Raw genomic sequence first — 20,595 nt, 5'->3', positions numbered from 1 at the left:
GCCCTCCTTATTCGTCCTCTCAAAATGCACTACATCATACTTATCTGTATTGGAATTAATGTACCAATTCTAATGTTTAAGTTTAATAATATTCTCTTGTATTTTACTACATGGATCTGTCATCTTAGCTAAATTTTGTGATGGCTGCGAATTTTGGAATTGTTTTCCCACTTTCCAAGTCCAAATTCTTAATGTAAACTTTGAACAACCAGAACAAGCCCCATCTCTGATCCCTGTGCAACACCACTCTCCATCTTTTGCCAGTTTGAATGGCTAACCTTATCCCTTTACTCTCATAGAACATAGAACATAGAACAGTACAGCACAGAACAGGCCCTTCGGCCCACGATGTTGTGCCGAGCTTTATCTGAAACCAAGATCAAGCTATCCCACTCCCTATCATCCTGGTGTGCTCCATGTGCCTATCCAATAACCGCTTAAATGTTTCTGAAGTGTCTGACTCCACTATCACTGCAGGCAGTCCATTCCACACCCCAACCACTCTCTGCGTAAAGAACCTACCTCTGATATCCGTCCTGTATCTCCCACCACGAACCCTATAGTTATGCCCCCTTGTAATAGCTCCATCCACCCGAGGAAATAGTCTTTGAACGTTCACTCTATCTATCCCCTTCATCATTTTATAAACCTCGATTAAGTCTCCCCTCAGCCTCCTCCGCTCCAGAGAGAACAGCCCTAGCTCCCTCAACCTTTCCTCATAAGACCTACCCTCCAAACCAGGCAGCATCCTGGTAAATCTCCTCTGCACTCTTTCCAGCGCTTCCACATCCTTCTTATAGTGAGGTGACCAGAACTGCACACAATATTCCAAATGTGGTCTCACCAAGGTCCTGTACAGTTGCAGCATAACCCCACGGCTCTTAAACTCCAACCCCCTGTTAATAAAAGCTAACACACGATAGGCCTTCTTCACAGCTCTATCCACTTGAGTGGCAACCTTTAGAGATCTGTGGATATGGACCCCAAGATCTCTCTGTTCCTCCACAGTCTTCAGAACCCTACCTTTGACCCTGTAATCCACATTTAAATTAGTCCTACCAAAATGAATCACCTCACATTTATCAGGGTTAAACTCCATTTGCCATTTTTCAGCCCAGCTTTGCATCCTATCTATGTCTCTTTGCAGCCTACAACAGCCCTCCACCTCATCCACTACTCCACCAATCTTGGTGTCATCAGCAAATTTACTGACCCACCCTTCAGCCCCCTCCTCTAAGTCATTAATAAAAATCACAAAGAGCAGAGGACCAAGCACTGATCCCTGTGGCACTCCACTAGCAACCTGCCTCCAATCCGAAAAGTGATGAACTCTCCGTGCCAGAAGTTGTCCCCTTTTCTTTTCAGTTCCTGTAAACATCGATCCTCTGTCAGTGTCTCACACGACAGAATCGTATCACTCAATGAGAAACAGAAAATCCCTCAGACCCGGTTTATAATTATCCAACATCTTCAAAAATAATCATCTGTGGGACATGGGTGTCGCTGGCTGGGTCAGCATTTATTGCCCATCCCTAGTTGCCCCTTGGAGGGCAGTTGAGAGTCACCCACATTGCTGTGGCTCTGGAGTCACACGTAGGCCAGACCGGGTAAGGACGGCAGATTTCCTTCCCTAAAGGACATTCGTGAACCAGATGGGTTTTTCCGACAATGGTTTCATGGCAATCAGTAGATTCTTAATCCCAGATATTTTTTATTGAATTCAAATTCCACCATCTGCCGTGGCGGGATTCGAACCCGGGTCCCCAGAATATTCGCTGAGTAACAGCGATAATACCACGAGGCCATAGCCTCCCCACTGGAGTGCAGAATGATTAGCTAGAAATTAGCATGGAGTTACTTAGTTCTTGAAGATGAGATAAGGAAGTTAAAGGGGGAGGGATGTGGTGATTGCCCCTCCAAGGGCAACACAGCAGAGTAAGGGTCAGCTGACCAGGGGAACCAATTATGATCGGGAGTGGGTAATCACCCCATGGGGGTTGAGTTCTCACTTGGGCAGAAGACAGTCGGAAGGCATGTAGGAGACCGGAAGGGGCTGGGACGGCGGGGGGGGGGGGGGGGGGGGGGGCGGGGGGGGGGGGGGGCGGAGGAGGGAGTGGGGGGCTGTCAGCCTCCTGGTGAAAACATCCTTTGTGTTCCTGACCAGGTCTGTGAACATGCGTCATTACAAAGTCTCTGCTTCCGCCTGTCTCGCTGGTAGAAGTAGGGAACCCTGGATGACTCGGGATATTGAGGCCCTGGTCAAGAAGATGAAAGAGGCACATGGCATGCATAGGCAGCTGGGATCAAGTGAATCTCTTGAAGAGTACAGGGGGTGTAGGAGTAGAGTTAAGAGAAATCAGGAGGGCAAAAAGGGGACATGAGATTGTTTTGGCAGATAAGGCAAAGGAGAATCCAAAGAGCTTCTACAAATACATAAAGGGCAAAAGAGTAACAGGGGAGAGAGTAAGGCCTCTTCAGGATCAACAAGGTCATCTATGTGTGGATCCACAAGAGATGGGTGAGATCCTAAATGAATATTTCTGATCAGTATTTACTGTTGAGAAAAGCATGGATGTTCGGGAACTTGGGGAAATAAATAGTGATGTCTTGAGGAGTGTACATATTACAGAGAAGGAGGTGCTGGAAGTCTTAAAGCGCATCAAGGTAGATAAATCCCCGGGACCTGATGAAGTGGATCCCAGGACATTGTGGGAGGCTAGGGAGGAAATTGTGGGTCCCCTCGCCGAGATATTTGAATCATCGATAGTCACGGGTGAGGTGCCTGAAGATTGGAGGGTGGCAAATGTTGTGCCTTTGTTTAAAAAGGGCTGCAGGGAAAAGCCTGGGAACTACAGGCCAGTGAGTCTCACATCTGTGGTGGGTAAATTGTTGGAAGGTATTTTGAGAGACTGGATCTACAGCATTTAGAGACGCAAGGACTGATTAGGGACAGTCAGCATGGCTTTGTGAGTGGAAAATCATGTCTCACAAATTTGATTGAGTTTTTTGAAGGGGTAACCAAGAAGGTAGATGTGGGCAGTGCAGTTGATGTTGTCTACATGGACTTTAGCAAGGCCTTTGACAAGGTACTGCATGGTAGGTTGTTGCATAAGGTTAAATCTCACGGGATCCAGGGTGAGGTATCTAAATGGATACAAAATTGGCTTCTTGACAGAAGCCAGAGGGTGGTTGTAGAGAGTTGTTTTTCAAACTGGAGGCCTGTGAATTGAGTCTGTGTCTTTATAAGTTCTGTTTGTGAACAGAATTCCCACTCACCTGAAGAAGGGGCTTAGAGCCTCGAAAGCTTGTGTGGCTTTTGCTACCAAATAAACCTGTTGGACTTTAACGTGGTGTTGTTAAACTTCTTACTGTGTTTACCCCAGTCCAACGCTGGCATCTCCACATCATGACCAGCGGTGTGCCTCAGGGATCAGTGCTGGGCCCACTGTTATTTGTCATTTATATTAATGATTTGGATGAGAATATAGGAGGCATGGTTAGGAAGTTTGCAGATGACACCAAGATTGGTGGCATAGTGGACAGTGAAGAAAGTTATCTCCAATTGCAACGGGATCTTGATCAATTGGGCCAGTGGGCTGACGAATGGCAGATGGAGTTTAATTTAGACAAATGCGAGGTGATGCTTTTTGGTAGATTGAACCCAGGGCAGGACTTACTCAGTTAATGGTAGGGCGTTGGGGAGAGTTACAGAACAAAGAGATCTAGGGGTACATGTTCATAGCTCCTTGAAAGTGGAGTCACAGGTGGACAGAGTGGTGAAGAAGGCATTCGGCATGCTTGGTTTCATTGGTCAGAATATTGAATACAGGAGTTGGAATGTCTTGTTGAAGTTATACAAGACATTGGTAAGACCACACTTGGAATACTGTGTACAGTTCTGGTCACCCTATTATAGAAAGGATATTATTAAACTAGAAAGAGTGCAGAAAAGATTTACTAGGATGCTACCGGGACTTAATGGATTGAGTTATAAGGAGAGGCTGAATAGACTGGGACTTTTTTCCCTGGAGCGTAGGAGGCTGAGGGGTGATCTTATAGAGGTCTATAAAATAATGGGGGGCACAGATCAGCTAGATAGTCAATATCTTTTCCCAAAGGTAGGGGAGTCTAAAACTAGAGGGCATAGGTTTAAGGTGAGAGGGGAGAGATACAAAAGTGTCCAGAGGGGCAATTTTTTCACACAGAGGGTGGTGAGTGTCTGGAACGGGCTGCCAGAGGCAGTAGTAGAGGCGGGGACAATTTTGTCTTTTAAAAAGCATTTAGATAGTTACATGGGTACGATGGGTATAGAGGGATATAGAAACATAGAAAAACCACATCACAAAACAGGCCCTTCGGCCCCACAAGTTGTGCCGAACACATCCCTACCTTCTAGGCCTACCTATAACCCTCCATCCTATTAAGTCCCATGTACTCATCCAGGAGTCTCTTAAAAGACCCTATTGAGTTTGCCTCCACCACCACTGACGGCAGCCGATTCCACTCGCCCACCACCCTCTGTGTGAAAAACTTCCCCCCTAACATTTCCCCTGTACCTACCCCCAGCACCTTAAACCTGTGTCCTCTCGTAGTAGCCATTTCCACCCTGGGAAAAAGCCTCTGAGAGTCCACCCGATCTATGCCTCTCAACATCTTATATACCTCTATTAGGTCTCCTCTCATCCTACGTCTCTCCAAGGAGAAAAGATCGAGCTCCCTCAGCCTATCCTCATAAGGCATGCCACTCAATCCAGGCAACATCCTTGTAAATCGCCTCTGCACCCTTTCAATCTTTTCCACATCCTTCCTGTAGTGAGGCGACCAGAACTGAGCACAATACTCCAAGTGGGGTCTGACGAGGGTCTTATATAGCTGCATCATTATCCCCGGACTCCTAAACTCAATCCCTCGATTGATAAAGGCCAGCACACCATACGCCTTCTTAACCACCTCCTCCACCTGCGGGGCCGATTTTAGAGTCCTATGGACCCGGACCCCAAGGTCCTTCTGATCCTCGACAGTACTAAGAGTCTTTCTGAGAGATATGGGCCAAATGTGGGCAATTGGGACGAGCTTAGGGGTTTTTAAAAAAAGGGACAGCATGGACAAGCTGGGCCGAAGGGCCTGTTTCCATGCTGCAAACCTCTGTGACTCTATGACTCTTCCTCTCTCTCTCTCCCACGTTCTCTCCTTCCCACCTCCTCTCACCCTCTCTCCCACTCCCTCAGACGTTCCTCCGACCTTTACTTCAAAGCTCAGATATCTCTCTCCCTCTAACAGATAATTAATTACTTTCAGACAATCTTCATGCCAACAACTTCAATGTAAATTTCTTTCCATCCACTTACAGCGGACCGTGGAGGCCTATGAATGTAGGATCTTAGCTCTCGAGTTAAAAGATACCAACTTGTACGACGTCACTTCAGTGGCCAGACATGACTTGGGTAAGTGACAAAATGAGACAGAGATAGGGAGGGGGTGTAGGGACTGGAGGAGGTTACAGAGATAGGGAGGGGTGTAGGGGCTGGAGGAGGTTACAGAGATAGGGAGGGGTGTAGGGGTTGGAGGAGGTTACAGAGATAGGGAGGGGTGTAGGGGTTGGAGGAGGTTACAGAGATAGGGAGGGGTGTAGGGGTTGGAGGAGGTTACAGAGATAGGGAGGGGTGTAGGGGTTGGAGGAGGTTACAGAGATAGGGAGGGGTGTAGGGGCTGGAGGAGGTTACAGAGATAGGGAGGGGTGTAGGGGCTGGAGGAGGGTACAGGGATAGGGAGGGGTGTAGGGGCTGGAGGAGGTCACAGAGATAGGGAGGGGTGTAGGGGCTGGAGGAGGGTACAGGGATAGGGAGGGGTGTAGGGACTGGAGGAGGATACAGGGATAGGGAGGGGTGTAGGGACTGGAGGAGGTTACAGAGATAGGGAGGGGTGTAGGGACTGGAGGAGGGTACAGGGATAGGGAGGGGTGTAGGGACTGGAGGAGGTTACAGAGATAGGGAGGGGTGTAGGGACTGGACGAGGTTACAGAGATAGGGAGGGGTGTAGGAGCTGGAGGAGGTTACAGAGATAGGGAGGGGTGTAGGGACTGGACGAGGGTACAGGGATAGGGAGGGGTGTCGGGTCTGGAGGAGGTTACAGAGATAGGGAGGGGTGTCGGGGCGGGAGGAGGTTACAGAGATAGGGAGGGTGTAGGGGGCTGGAGGAGGTTACAGAAATAGGGAGGGGTGTAGGGGCTGGAGGAGGTTACAGAGATAGGGAGGGGTGTAGGGGCTGGAGGAGGTTACAGAGATAGGGAGGGGTGTAGGGACTGGAGGAGGTTACAGAGATAGGGAGGGGTGTAGGGACTGGAGGAGGGTACAGGGATAGGGAGGGGCGTAGGGGCTGGAGGAGGTTACAGAGATAGGGAGGGGTGTAGGGACTGGAGGAGGGTACAGGGATAGGGAGGGGTGTAGGGACTGGAGGAGGGTACAGGGATAGGGAGGGGTGTAGGGGCTGGAGGAGGTTACAGGAAGGAGTTCTGAGGGCCGAGAGATTTGATGAAAGTCGGATATCTGGATTTATCGACAGGTGTTGAACTGGGACCTCAATCGCACGGAGTGGTCAGAGCTGAGAATGTGGAACGGATGAGGAAAATTGTCCAAACTGCCCTGGACTTTGTGGAAATGTTTAACAAAGGTACGAAATGGCAATTAGCATAGTGTACCTGTCCCACTACACACAGCCACTAATACACCCCACTGCCCCGCTCTCCCCCCTAGCCCTGTATCAATCCCCAAACTAATCCCACTGCCCCGCTCTCTCCCCATAGCCCTGTATCAATCCCCAAACTAATCCCACTGCCCCCGCTCTCTCCCCATAGCCCTGTATCAATCCCCAAACTAATCCCACTGCCCCACTCACTCCCCATAGCCCTGTATCAATCCCCAAACTAATCCCACTGCCCCGATCTCACCCCATAGCCCTGTATCAATCCGCAAACTAATCCCAATGCCCCGCTCTCTCCCCATAGCCCTGTATCAATCCCCAAACTAATCCCACTGCCCCCGCTCTCTCCCCAAACTAATCCCACTGTCCCCTCTCTCCCTATAGCCCTGTATCAATCCCCAAACTAATCCCACTGCCCCGCTCTCTCCCCATAGCCCTGTATCAATCCCCAAACTAATCCCACTGCCCCGATCTCACCCCATAGCCCTGTATCAATCCCCAAACTAATCCCACTGCCCCGCTCTCTCCCCATAGCCCTGTATCAATCCCCAAACTAATCCCACTGCCCCGCTCTCTCCCCTTAGCCCTGTATCAATCCCCAAACTAATCCCACTGCCCCGCTCTCTCCCCATAGCCCTGTATCAATCGCCAAACTAATCCCACTGCCCCGCTCTCTCCCCATAGCCCTGTATCAATCCCAAACTAATCCCACTGCCCCCGCTCTCCCCCCCGAGCCCTGTATCAATCCCCAAACTAATCCCACTGCCCGCTCTCTCCCCATAGCCCTGTATCAATCCCCAAACTAATCCCACTGCCCCGCTCTCTCCCCATAGCCCTGTATCAATCCCCAAACTAATCCCACTGCCCCGCTCTCACCCCATAGCCCTGTATCAATCCCCAAACTAATCCCACTGCCCCGCTCTCTCCCCATAGCCCTGTATCAATCCCCAAACTAATCCCACTGCCCCGCTCTCTCCCCATAGCCCTGTATCAATCCCCAAACTAATCCCACTGCCCCGCTCTCTCCCCATAGCCCTGTATCAATCCCCAAACTAATCCCACTGCCCCGCTCTCTCCCCATAGCCCTGTATCAATCCCCAAACTAATCCCACTGCCCCGCTCTCTCCCCATAGCCCTGTATCAATCCCCAAACTAATCCCACTGCCCCACTCTCCCCCCACTAGCCCTGTATCAATCCCTAAACTAATCCCACTGCCCCACTCTCCCCCCACTAGCCCTGTATCAATCCCCAAACTAACCCCACTGCCCCACTCTCCCCCCCGAGCCCTGTATCAATCCCCAAACTAACCCCACTGCCCCACTCTCTCCCCATAGCCCTGTATCAATCCCCAAACTAACCCCACTGCCCCACTCTCTCCCCATAGCCCTGTATCAATCCCCAAACTAATCCCACTGCCCCGCTCTCCCCCCCGAGCCCTGTATCAATCCCCAAACTAATCCCACTGCCCCGCTCTCTCCCCATAGCCCTATATCAATCCCCAAACTAATCCCACTGCCCCCGCTCTCTCCCCATAGCCCTGTATCAATCCCCAAACAAATGCCACTGCCCCGATGTCCCCCCCGAGCCCTGTATCAATCCCCAAACTAATCCCACTGCCCCGCTCTCTCCCCATAGCCCTGTATCAATCCCCAAACTAATCCCATTGCCCCCGCTCTCTCCCCATAGCCCTCTATCAATCCCCAAACTAATCCCACTGCCCCGCTCTCTCCCCATAGCCCTGTATCAATCCCCAAACTAATCCCACTGCCCCACTCTCTCCCCATAGCCCTGTATCAATCCCAAACTAATCCCACTGCCCCGCTCTCTCCCCATAGCCCTGTATCAATCCCCAAACTAATCCCACTGCCCCGCTCTCTCCCCATAGCCCTGTATCAATCCCCAAACTAATCCCACTGCCCCGCTCTCTCCCCATAGCCCTGTATCAATCCCCAAACTAATCCCACTGCCCCGCTCTCTCCCCATAGCCCTGTATCAATCCCCAAACTAATCCCATTGCCCCCGCTCTCTCCCCATAGCCCTCTATCAATCCCCAAACTAATCCCACTGCCCCGCTCTCTCCCCATAGCCCTGTATCAATCCCCAAACTAATCCCACTGCCCCACTCTCTCCCCATAGCCCTGTACCAATCCCAAACTAATCCCACTGCCCCGCTCTCTCCCCATAGCCCTGTATCAATCCCCAAACTAATCCCACTGCCCCGCTCTCTCCCCATAGCCCTGTATCAATCCCCAAACTAATCCCACTGCCCCGCTCTCTCCCCATAGCCCTGTATCAATCCCCAAACTAATCCCACTGCCCCGCTCTCCCCCCACTAGCCCTGTATCAATCCCCAAACTAATCCCACTGCCCCACTCTCCCCCCACTAGCCCTGTATCAATCCCCAAACTAACCCCACTGCCCCACTCTCCCCCCCGAGCCCTGTATCAATCCCCAAACTAACCCCACTGCCCCACTCTCTCCCCATAGCCCTGTATCAATCCCCAAACTAACCCCACTACCCCACTCTCTCCCCATAGCCCTGTATCAATCCCCAAACTAATCCCACTGCCCCGCTCGCCCCCCCGAGCCCTGTATCAATCCCCAAACTAATCCCACTGCCCCGCTCTCTCCCCATAGCCCTGTATCAATCCCCAAACTAATCCCACTGCCCCGCTCTCTCCCCATAGCCCTGTATCAATCCCCAAACTAATCCCACTGCCCCACTCTCTCCCCAAAGCCCTGTATCAATCCCAAACTAATCCCACTGCCCTCTCTCTCCCCATAGCCCTGTATCAATCCCCAAACTAATCCCACTGCCCCGCTCTCTCCCCATAGCCCTGTATCAATCCCCAAACTAATCACACTGCCCCACTCTCCCCCCCGAGCCCTGTATCAATCCCAAACTAATCCCACTGCCCCGCTCTCTCCCCATAGCCCTGTATCAATCCGCAAACTAATCCCACTGCCCCGCTCTCTCCACATAGCCCTGTATCAATCCCCAAACTAATCCCACTGCCCCACTCTCCACCCATAGCCCTGTATCAATCCGCAAACTAATCCCACTGCCCCGCTCTCTCCACATAGCCCTGTATCAATCCCCAAACTAATCCCACTGCCCCGCTCTCTCCCCATAGCCCTGTATCAATCCCCAAACTAATCCCACTGCCCCGCTCTCTCCCCATAGCCCTGTATCAATCCCCAAACTAATCCCAATGCCCCGCTCTCTCCCCATAGCCCTGTATCAATCCCAAACTAATCCCACTGCCCCCGCTCTCCCCCCCCCGAGCCCTGTATCAATCCCCAAACTAATCCCACTGCCCGCTCTCTCCCCATAGCCCTGTATCAATCCCCAAACTAATCCCACTGCCCCGCTCTCTCCCCATAGCCCTGTATCAATCCCCAAACTAATCCCACTGCCCCGCTCTCACCCCATAGCCCTGTATCAATCCCCAAACTAATCCCACTGCCCCGCTCTCTCCCCATAGCCCTGTATCAATCACCAAACTAATCCCACTGCCCCCGCTCTCTCCCCATAGCCCTGTATCAATCCCCAAACTAATCCCACTGACCTGCTCTCTCCCCCATAGCCCTGTATCAATCCCCAAACTAATCCCACTGCCCCGCTCTCTCCCCATTGCCCTGTATCAACCCCCAAACTAATCCCACTGCCCCACTCTCTCCCCATAGCCCTGTATCAATCCCCAAACTAATCCCACTGCCCCGCTCTCTCCCTATAGCCCTGTATCAATCCCCAAACTAACCCCACTGCCCCACTCTCCCCCCGAGCCCTGTATCAATCCCCAAACTAATCCCACTGCCCCCGCTCTCTCCCCATAGCCCTGTATCAATCCCAAACTAATCCCACTGCCCCGCTCTCTCCCCATAGCCCTGTATCAATCCCCAAATTAATCCCACTGCCCCGCTCTCTCCCCCGAGCCCTGTATCAATCCCCAAACTTACCCCACTGCCCCGCTCTCTCCCCCGAGCCCTGTATCAATCCCAAACTAATCCCACTGCCCCGCTCTCTCCCCATAGCCCTGTATCAATCCCCAAACTAATCCCACTGACCTGCTCTCTCCCCCGCTAGCCCTGTATCAATCCCCAAACTTACCCCACTGCCCCGCTCTTCCCCCGCTAGCCCTGTATCAATCCCCAAACTAATCCCACTGACCTGCTCTCTCCCCCGCTAGCCCTGTATCAATCCCCAAACTAATCCCACTGCCCCGCTCTTCCCCCGCTAGCCCTGTATCAATCCCCAAACTTACCCCACTGCCCCGCTCTCTCCATAGCCCTGTATCAATCCCAAACTAATCCCACTGCCCCGCTCTCTCCCCATAGCCCTGTATCAATCCCCAAACTAATCCCACTGCCCCGCTCTTCCCCCGCTAGCCCTGTATCAATCCCCAAACTTACCCCACTGCCCCGCTCTCTCCATAGCCCTATATCAATCCCCAAACTAATCCCACTGCCCCACTCTCTCCCCATAGCCCTGTATCAATCCCCAAACTAACCCCACTACCCCACTCTCTCCCCATAGCCCTGTATCAATCCCCAAACTAATCCCACTGCCCCGCTCTCTCCCCATAGCCCTGTATCAATCCCCAAACTAATCCCACTGCCCCGCTCTCTCCCCATAGCCCTGTATCAATCCCCAAACTAATCCCACTGCCCCACTCTCTCCCCAAAGCCCTGTATCAATCCCAAACTAATCCCACTGCCCTCTCTCTCCCCATAGCCCTGTATCAATCCCCAAACTAATCCCACTGCCCCGCTCTCTCCCCATAGCCCTGTATCAATCCCCAAACTAATCACACTGCCCCACTCTCCCCCCCGAGCCCTGTATCAATCCCAAACTAATCCCACTGCCCCGCTCTCTCCCCATAGCCCTGTATCAATCCGCAAACTAATCCCACTGCCCCGCTCTCTCCACATAGCCCTGTATCAATCCCCAAACTAATCCCACTGCCCCACTCTCCACCCATAGCCCTGTATCAATCCGCAAACTAATCCCACTGCCCCGCTCTCTCCACATAGCCCTGTATCAATCCCCAAACTAATCCCACTGCCCCGCTCTCTCCCCATAGCCCTGTATCAATCCCCAAACTAATCCCACTGCCCCGCTCTCCCCCCCCCGAGCCCTGTATCAATCCCCAAACTAATCCCACTGCCCGCTCTCTCCCCATAGCCCTGTATCAATCCCCAAACTAATCCCACTGCCCCGCTCTCTCCCCATAGCCCTGTATCAATCCCCAAACTAATCCCACTGCCCCGCTCTCACCCCATAGCCCTGTATCAATCCCCAAACTAATCCCACTGCCCCGCTCTCTCCCCATAGCCCTGTATCAATCACCAAACTAATCCCACTGCCCCCGCTCTCTCCCCATAGCCCTGTATCAATCCCCAAACTAATCCCACTGACCTGCTCTCTCCCCCATAGCCCTGTATCAATCCCCAAACTAATCCCACTGCCCCGCTCTCTCCCCATTGCCCTGTATCAATCCCCAAACTAATCCCACTGCCCCACTCTCTCCCCATAGCCCTGTATCAATCCCCAAACTAATCCCACTGCCCCGCTCTCTCCCTATAGCCCTGTATCAATCCCCAAACTAACCCCACTGCCCCACTCTCCCCCCGAGCCCTGTATCAATCCCCAAACTAATCCCACTGCCCCCGCTCTCTCCCCATAGCCCTGTATCAATCCCAAACTAATCCCACTGCCCCGCTCTCTCCCCATAGCCCTGTATCAATCCCCAAATTAATCCCACTGCCCCGCTCTCTCCCCCGAGCCCTGTATCAATCCCCAAACTTACCCCACTGCCCCGCTCTCTCCCCCGAGCCCTGTATCAATCCCAAACTAATCCCACTGCCCAGCTCTTCCCCCGCTAGCCCTGTATCAATCCCCAAACTAATCCCACTGACCTGCTCTCTCCCCCGCTAGCCCTGTATCAATCCCCAAACTAATCCCACTGCCCCGCTCTTCCCCCGCTAGCCCTGTATCAATCCCCAAACTTACCCCACTGCCCCGCTCTCTCCATAGCCCTGTATCAATCCCAAACTAATCCCACTGCCCCGCTCTCTCCCCATAGCCCTGTATCAATCCCCAAACTAATCCCACTGCCCCGCTCTTCCCCCGCTAGCCCTGTATCAATCCCCAAACTTACCCCACTGCCCCGCTCTCTCCATAGCCCTATATCAATCCCCAAACTAATCCCACTGCCCCGCTCTCTCCCCATAGCCCTGTATCAATCCCCAAACTAATCCCACTGCCCCGCTCCCTCCCCATGGTCCTGTATCAATCCCCAAACTAATCCCACTGCCCCGCTCTCTCCCCATAGCCCTGTATCAATCCCCAAACTAATCCCACTGTTCCGCTCTCTCCCCATAGCCCTGTATCAATCCCCAAACTAATCCCACTGCCCCGCTCTCTCCCCATAGCCCTGTATCAATCCCCAAACTAATCCCACTGCCCCGCTCTCTCCCCATAGCCCTGTCTCAATCCCAAACTAATCCCACTGCCCCGCTCTCTCCCCATAGCCCTGTATCATTCCCCAAACTAATCCCACTGCCCCGCTCTCTCCCCATAGCCCTGTATCAATCACCAAACTAATCACACTGCCCCGCTCTCTCCCCATAGCCCTGTCTCAATCCCAAACTAATCCAACTGCCCCGCTCTCTCTCCATGGCCCTGTATCAATCCCCAAACTAATCCCACTGCCCCGCTCTCTCCCCATAGCCCTGTATCAATCCCCAAACTAATCCCACTGCCCCGCTCTCTCCCCATAGCCCTGTATCAATCCCAAACTAATCCCACTGCCCCGCTCTCTCTCCCCATAGCCCTGTATCAATCCCAAACTAATCCCACTGCCCCGCTCTCTCTCCCCATAGCCCTGTATCAATCCCCAAACTAATCCCACTGCCCCGCTCTCTCCCCATAGCCCTGTATCAATCCCCAAACTAATCCCACTGCCCCGCTCTCTCCCCATTGCCCTGTATCAATCCCAAACTCATCCCACTGCCCCCGCTCTCTCCCCATAGCCCTGTATCAATCCCCAAACTAATCCCACTGCCCCGCTCTCTCCCCATAGCCCTGTATCAATCCCCAAACTAATCCCACTGCCCCGCTCTCTCCCCATAGCCCTGTATCAATCCCCAAACTAATCCCACTGCCCCCGCTCTCTCCCCATAGCCCTGTATCAATCCCCAAACTAATCCCACTGCCCCGCTCTCCCCCCTGAGCCCTGTATCAATCCCCAAACTAATCCCACTGCCCCGCTCTTCCCCCGCTCGCCCTGTATCAATCCCCAAACTAATCCCACTGCCCCGCTCTCTCCCCATAGCCCTGTATCAATCCCCAACTAATCCCACTGCCCCGCTCTCTCCCCATAGCCCTGTGTCAATCCCCAAACTAATCCCACTGCCCCGCTCTCTCCCCATAGCCCTGTATCAATCCCCAAACTAATCCCACTGCCCCGCTCTCTCCCCATAGCCCTGTATCAATCCCCAAACTAATCCCACTGCCCCGCTCTCTCCCCATAGCCCTGTGTCAATCCCCAAACTAATCCCACTGCCCCGCTCTCTCCCCATAGCCCTGTATCAATCCCCAAACTAATCCCACTGCCCCGCTCTCTCCCCATAGCCCTGTGTCAATCCCCAAACTAATCCCACTGCCCCCGCTCTCTCCCCATAGCCCTGTATCAATCCCCAAACTAATCCCACTGCCCCGCTCTCCCCCCTGAGCCCTGTATCAATCCCCAAACTAATTCCACTGCCCCGCTCTTCCCCCGCTCACCCTGTATCAATCCCCAAACTAATCCCACTGCCCCGCTCTCTCCCCATAGCCCTGTATCAATCCCCAACTAATCCCACTGCCCCGCTCTCTCCCCATAGCCCTGTGTCAATCCCCAAACTAATCCCACTGTCCCGCTCTCCCCCCCGAGCCCTGTATCAATCCCCAAACTAATCCCACTGCCCCGCTCTCCCCCCCGAGCCCTGTATCAATCCCCAAACTAATCCCACTGACCCGCTCTCTCCCCATAGCCCTGTTTCAATCCCAAAACTAATCCCACTGCCCCGCTCTCTCCCCATAGCCCTGTATCAATCCCCAAACTAATCCCACTGCCCCGCTCTCTCCCCATAGCCCTGTATCAATCCCCAAACTGATCCCACTGCCCCGCTCTCTCCCCATAGCCCTGTATCAATCCCAAACTAATCCCACTGCCCCGCTCTCTCCCTGTATCAATCCCAGATTAATGTGGGATCCTATTCGGTGGTGTGTTTCAGGGGTTGAATTCCCGGAATGTGAATTGGATATCTATCGCCATGTGAGGAACGTGGACTTTCCCCGGGATGTGGACGGGGAGATCTGTGCTGTCATCCACCCCGAGAGACAGGTCAGTGACTGGTCCCCAATCGAGAGGCTGGATCCGGGCCCATGCTGAGGCTCACACCAGCCTTTTGCTGCTCTTCGGAATGGTCTCTCTCTGCACTAACCCCGCACTGCATCCCTGTGTGTGTCCAGTCCCTCCGCACTGCATCCCTGTGTGTGTCCAGTCCCTCCGCACTGCATCCCTGTGTGTGTCCAGTCCCTCCGCACTGCATCCCTGTGTGTGTCCAGTCCCTCCGCCCTGACCCCCACTCTGTCCAGTCCCTCCGCACTGACCCCCACTCTGTCCAGTCCCTCCGCAGTGACCCTCACTCCGTCCAGTCCCTCCAGAGTGACCCCCACTCTGTCCAGTCCCTCCGCACTGACCCCCACTCTGTCCAGTCCCTCCGCACTGACCCTCACTCTGTCCAGTCCCTCCGGAGTGACCCTCACTCTGTCCAGGCTCACTTCAGTGACCCTCACTCTGTCCATTCCCTCGGCACTGACCCCCACTCTGTCCAGTCCCTCCGCACTGACCCCCACTCTGTCCAGTCCCTCCGCACTGACCCCCACTCTGTCCAGTCCCTCCGGAGTGACCCTCACTCTGTCCAGTCCCTCCGCAGTGACCCCCACTCTGTCCAGTCCCTCCGGAGTGACCCTCACTCTGTCCAGTCCCTCTGCAGTGACCCCCACTCTGTCCAGTCCCTCTGGAGTGACCCTCACTCTGTCCAGTCCCTCTGCAGTGACCCTCACTCTGTCCAGTCCCTCCGCAGTGACCCTCACTCTGTCCAGCCCCTCTGGAGTGACCCTCACTCTGTCCAGTCCCTCTGGAGTGACCCTCACTCTGTCCAGTCCCTCCGCAGTGACCCTCACTCTGTCCAGTCCCTCCGCACTGACCCCCACTCTGTCCAGTCCCTCTGGAGTGACCCTCACTCTGTCCAGTCCCTCTGCAGTGACCCCCACTCTGTCCAGTCCCTCTGCAGTGACCCTCACTCTGTCCAGTCCCTCTGGAGTGACCCTCACTCTGTCCAGTCCCTCTGCACTGACCCCCACTCTGTCCAGTCCCTCCGGAGTGACCCTCACTCTGTCCACTCCCTCCGCACTGACCCTCACTCTGTCCAGTCCCTCTGCAGTGACCCCCACTCTGTCCAGTCCCTCCGCACTGACCCTCACTCTGTCCAGTCCCTCCGGAGTGACCCTCAGTCTGTCCAGTCCCTCCGGAGTGACCCTCACTTTGTCCAGTCCCTCCGGAGTGACCTTCACTCTGTCCAGTCCCTCCGCACTGACCCTCACTCTGTCCAGTCCCTCCGCAGTGACCCTCACTCTGTCCAGTCCCTCTGCAGTGACCCCCACTCTGTCCAGTCCCTCCGCAGTGACCGTCACTCTGTCCAGTCCCTCCGCACTGACCCTCACTCTGTCCAGTCCCTCTGCAGTGACCCCCACTCTGTCCAGTCCCTCCGCAGTGACCGTCACTCTGTCCAGTCCCTCCGCACTGACCCTCACTCTGTCCATTCCCTTCGCAGTTACCCACACTCTGTCCAGTCCCTCCAGAGTGACCCTCACTCTGTCCAGTCCCTCCAGAGTGACCCTCATTCTGTCCAGTCCCTCTGCAGTGACCCTCACTCTGTCCAGTCCCTCCAGAGTGACCCTCACTCTGTCCAGTCCCTCCGCAGTGACCCTCACTCTGACCATTCCCTCTGCAGTGACCCCCACTCTGTCCAGTCCCTCTGGAGTGACCCTCACTCTGTCCAGTCCCTCTGGAGTGACCCTCACTCTGTCCAGTCCCTCTGGAGTGACCCTCACTCTGTCCAGTCCCTCCAGAGTGACCCTCACTCTGTCCAGTCCCTCTGCAGTGACCCTCACTCTGACCATTCCCTCTGGAGTGACCCTCACTCTGTCCAGTCCCACTGCAGTGACCCTCACTCTGTCCAGTCCCTGTAGAGTGACCCTCACTCTGTCCAGTCCCTCCGGAGTGACCCTCACTCTGTCCAGTCCCTCCAGTGACCCTCACTCTGTCCAGTCCCTCCAGAGTGACCCTCACTCTGTCCAGTCCCTCCGCAGTGACCCTCACTCTGTCCATTCCCTCCGCAGTGACCCTCACTCCGTCCAGTCCCTCCAGAGTGACCCTCACTCTGTCCAGTCCCTCCGGAGTCACCCTCACTCTGTCCATTCCCTCCGCAGTGACCCTCACTCTGTCCAGTCCCTCCGGAGAGACCTTCACTCTGTCCAGTCCCTCCGGAGTGACCCTCACTCTGTCCAGTCCCTCCAGTGACCCTCACTCTGTCCAGTCCCTCCAGAGTGACCCTCACTCTGTCCAGTCCCTCCGCAGTGACCCTCACTCTGTCCATTCCCTCCGCAGTGACCCTCACTCCGTCCAGTCCCTCCAGAGTGACCCTCACTCTGTCCAGTCCCTCCGGAGTCACCCTCACTCTGTCCATTCCCTCCGCAGTGACCCTCACTCTGTCCAGTCCCTCCGGAGAGACCTTCACTCTGTCCAGTCCCTCCGGAGTGACCCTCACTCTGTCCAGTCCCTCCGGAGTGACCCTCACTCTGTCCAGTCCCTCCGGAGTGACCCTCACTCTGTCCATTCCCTCCGCACTGACCCTCACTCTGTCCAGTCCCTCCGGAGTGACCCTCAGTCTGTCCAGTCCCTCCGGAGTGACCCTCACTCTGTCCAGTCCCTCCGGAGTGACCCTCACTCTGTCCAGTCCCTCCAGTGACCCTCACTCTGTCCAGTCCCTCCAGAGTGACCCTCACTCTGTCCAGTCCCTCCGCAGTGACCCTCACTCTGTCCATTCCCTCCGCAGTGACCCCCACTCCATCCAGTCCCTCTGCAGTGACCCCCACTCTGTCCAGCCCCTCTGGAGTGACCCTCACTCTGTCCAGTCCCTCCGGTGACCCTCACTCTGTCCAGTCCCTCCGGTGACCCTCACTCTGTCCAGTCCCTCCAGAGTGACCCTCACTCTGTCCAGTCCCTCCGCAGTGACCCTCACTCTGTCCATTCCCTCCGCAGTGACCCTCACTCCGTCCAGTCCCTCTGCAGTGACCCCCACTCTGTCCAGCCCCTCTGGAGTGACCCTCACTCTGTCCAGTCCCTCCGGAGTGACCCTCACTCTGTCCAGTCCCTCCGGAGTGACCCTCACTCTGTCCAGTCCCTCCGGAGTGACCCTCACTCTGTCCAGTCCCTCCGGAGTGACCCTCACTCTGTCCAGTCCCTCCAGAGTGACCCTCACTCTGTCCAGTCACTCCGCAGTGACCCTCACTCTGTCCAGTCCCTCCGGAGTCACCCTCACTCTGTCCATTCCTTCCGCAGTGACCCTCACTCTGTCCAGTCCCTCCGGAGTGACCCTCACTCTGTCCAGTCCCTCCGGAGAGACCTTCACTCTGTCCAGTCCCTCTGGAGTGACCCTCACTCTGTCCAGTCACTCCGGAGAGACCTTCACTCTGTCCAGTCCCTCCGGAGTGACCCTCACTCTGTCCAGTCCCTCCGGAGTGACCTTCACTCTGTCCAGTCCCTCCGCAGTGACCCTCACTCTGTCCAGTCCCTCCGGAGTGACCCTCACTCTGTCCAGTCCCTCCGGAGTGACCCTCACTCTGTCCAGTCCCTCCGGAGTGAGCCTCACTCTGTCCAGTCCCTCCGGAGTGACCCTCACTCTATCCAGTCCCTCCGGAGTGACCCTCACTCTGTCCATTCCCTCCGCAGTGACCCTCACTCTGTCCAGTCCCTCCGGAGTGACCCTCAGTCTGTCCAGTCCCTCCGGAGTGACCCTCACTTTGTCCAGTCCCTCCGGACTGACCCTCACTCTGTCCAGTCCCTCCGGAGTGACCCTCACTCTGTCCATTCCCTCCGGAGTGACCCTCACTCTGTCCAGTCCCTCCGGAGTGACCCTCACTCTGTCCAGTCCCTCTGGAGTGACCCTCACTCTGTCCAGACCCTCTGGAGTGACCCTCACTCTGTCCAGTCCCTCCGGAGTGACCCTCACTCTGTCCAGTCCCTCCGCACTGACCCTCACTCTGTCCAGTCCCTCCGCACTGACCCTCACTCTGTCCAGTCCCTCCGCACTGACCCTCACTCTGTCCAGTCCCTCCGCACTGACCCTCACTCTGTCCAGTCCCCCTCGCCTCCCCGCCATGCCTCATACCGTTCCCCTTCCCTCCGGGTTGCCTCTCCGGGATTAACCTTGCTGACCGCTCTCTCTGTGACCTCAGGACAGGGATTGGCTGCCACTGCGTCCTGGCGATCCCATCTTCCTGACCCTGGCTGGACGGAGCATCCCGTTTGATGGTGACCGAACCGTCCATCCCATCTTCATCAACGAGTCAGCTTATTACGAGAAGAGAACAGCCTTCAGTGTGACGGAGAGAGTGAGGGTCCGACTGCCCCCCATACGCCGGGACAGAGAGGGCGAGGGGGCTTCTCAGTAGCACAGGTCAACCCTGTGGCCCCTCCCCATGTATTCCAGCCACAGACACAGGTTCTCGATTGGGACAGGGGTCAAAGGTTATGGGGAAACTCGGGGGGAAAAAGGGATTGAGAAACTGATCAGCCGTGATTATATAGCAGAGCAAACTCGATGGGCCGAGTGGCCTAATTCTGCTCCCATATCTTATGGTCTTGTCTGTCTCTCTCTCTCTCTCTCTGTCTCTCTCTCTCTGTCTCTCTCTCTCTGTCTCTCTCTCTCCGTCTCTCTCTCTCTCTCTCTGTCTCTCTCTCTCCGTCTTTCTCTCTCTCTCTCTGTCTCTCTCTCTGTCTCTCTCTCTGTCTCTGTCTCTCTCTCTGTCTCTCACTCTGTCTCTCTCTCTCTCTCTCTCTCTGTCTCTCTCCGTCTTTCTCTCTCTCTCTGTCTCTCTCCGTCTTTCTCTCTCTCTCTGTCTCTCTCTCTCTGTGTCTCTCTCTCCCTGTCTCTCTCTCTCCGTCTTTTTCTCTCTGTCTCTCTATCTCTCTCTCTGCCTCTCTCTCCGTCACTGTCTGTCTCTCATTGTCTCTCTCTCCCTCCGTCTTCCTCTCCCCGTCTCTCTCTCTGCCTCTCTCACTATCTGTCTCTCTCTGTCTGTCTCTCTCTCCATTGCCCTATCTCTCTCTCTGTCTCTCTCTCCCCGTCTCTCTCTCTCACTCTCTCCCTGTCTCCACTCTGTCTCTCTCTCTCTCTCTGTCTCTTCTCTGTCTTTCCCTCTCTCTGTCTCTCTCTCTCTCTCTCTGCCTCGCTCTCTCTCCCTCTCTCTGTGTCTCTGTCTCTTTGTCTCTCCCTCTCTGTCTCTCTCTGCCTCGCTCTCTCTCTCCCTCTCTCTCTGTCTCTCTCTGTTTCTCTCTCTCTCTGTCTCTCCCTCGCTCTCTCTCTCTCTGCCTCTCTCTCTCTCTGTCTCTCTCTGTTTCTCTCTCTCCCTGTCTCTCCCTCGCTCTCTCTCCCTCTCTGTCTCTCTCTCTCTCTCTGCCTCGCTCTCCCTCTCCCTCTCTCTCTGCCTCGCTCTCTCTCTCTGTCTCTCTCTGTTTCTCTCTCTCTCTGTCTCTCCCTCGCTCTCTCTCTCTCTGCCT

At 54.9% G+C, this 20,595-nt stretch overlaps 1 protein-coding gene across 1 annotated transcript; it reads left to right on the top strand.

The window, feature by feature from the left end:
- Window positions 1-5,350: 5,350 nt before the first annotated feature.
- LOC144491034 (aspartoacylase-like) lies at window positions 5,351-20,531 on the top strand (the record flags this gene model as incomplete). Its single annotated transcript, XM_078208710.1, has 4 exons — window positions 5,351-5,444; window positions 6,562-6,669; window positions 14,981-15,090; window positions 19,272-20,531. Coding segments are annotated over 4 exons (528 nt in total), but the record flags the coding sequence as incomplete, so codon positions are not given.
- Window positions 20,532-20,595: the final 64 nt, after the last annotated feature.

The sequence above is a fragment of the Mustelus asterias genome, unplaced genomic scaffold, assembly GCF_964213995.1.
Source record: "Mustelus asterias unplaced genomic scaffold, sMusAst1.hap1.1 HAP1_SCAFFOLD_4266, whole genome shotgun sequence".
Classification (NCBI taxonomy): Eukaryota; Metazoa; Chordata; class Chondrichthyes; order Carcharhiniformes; family Triakidae; genus Mustelus; species Mustelus asterias.
Note: the sequence above shows the minus strand (reverse complement) of the source record. Positions and strands in the feature narration are given on the sequence as shown.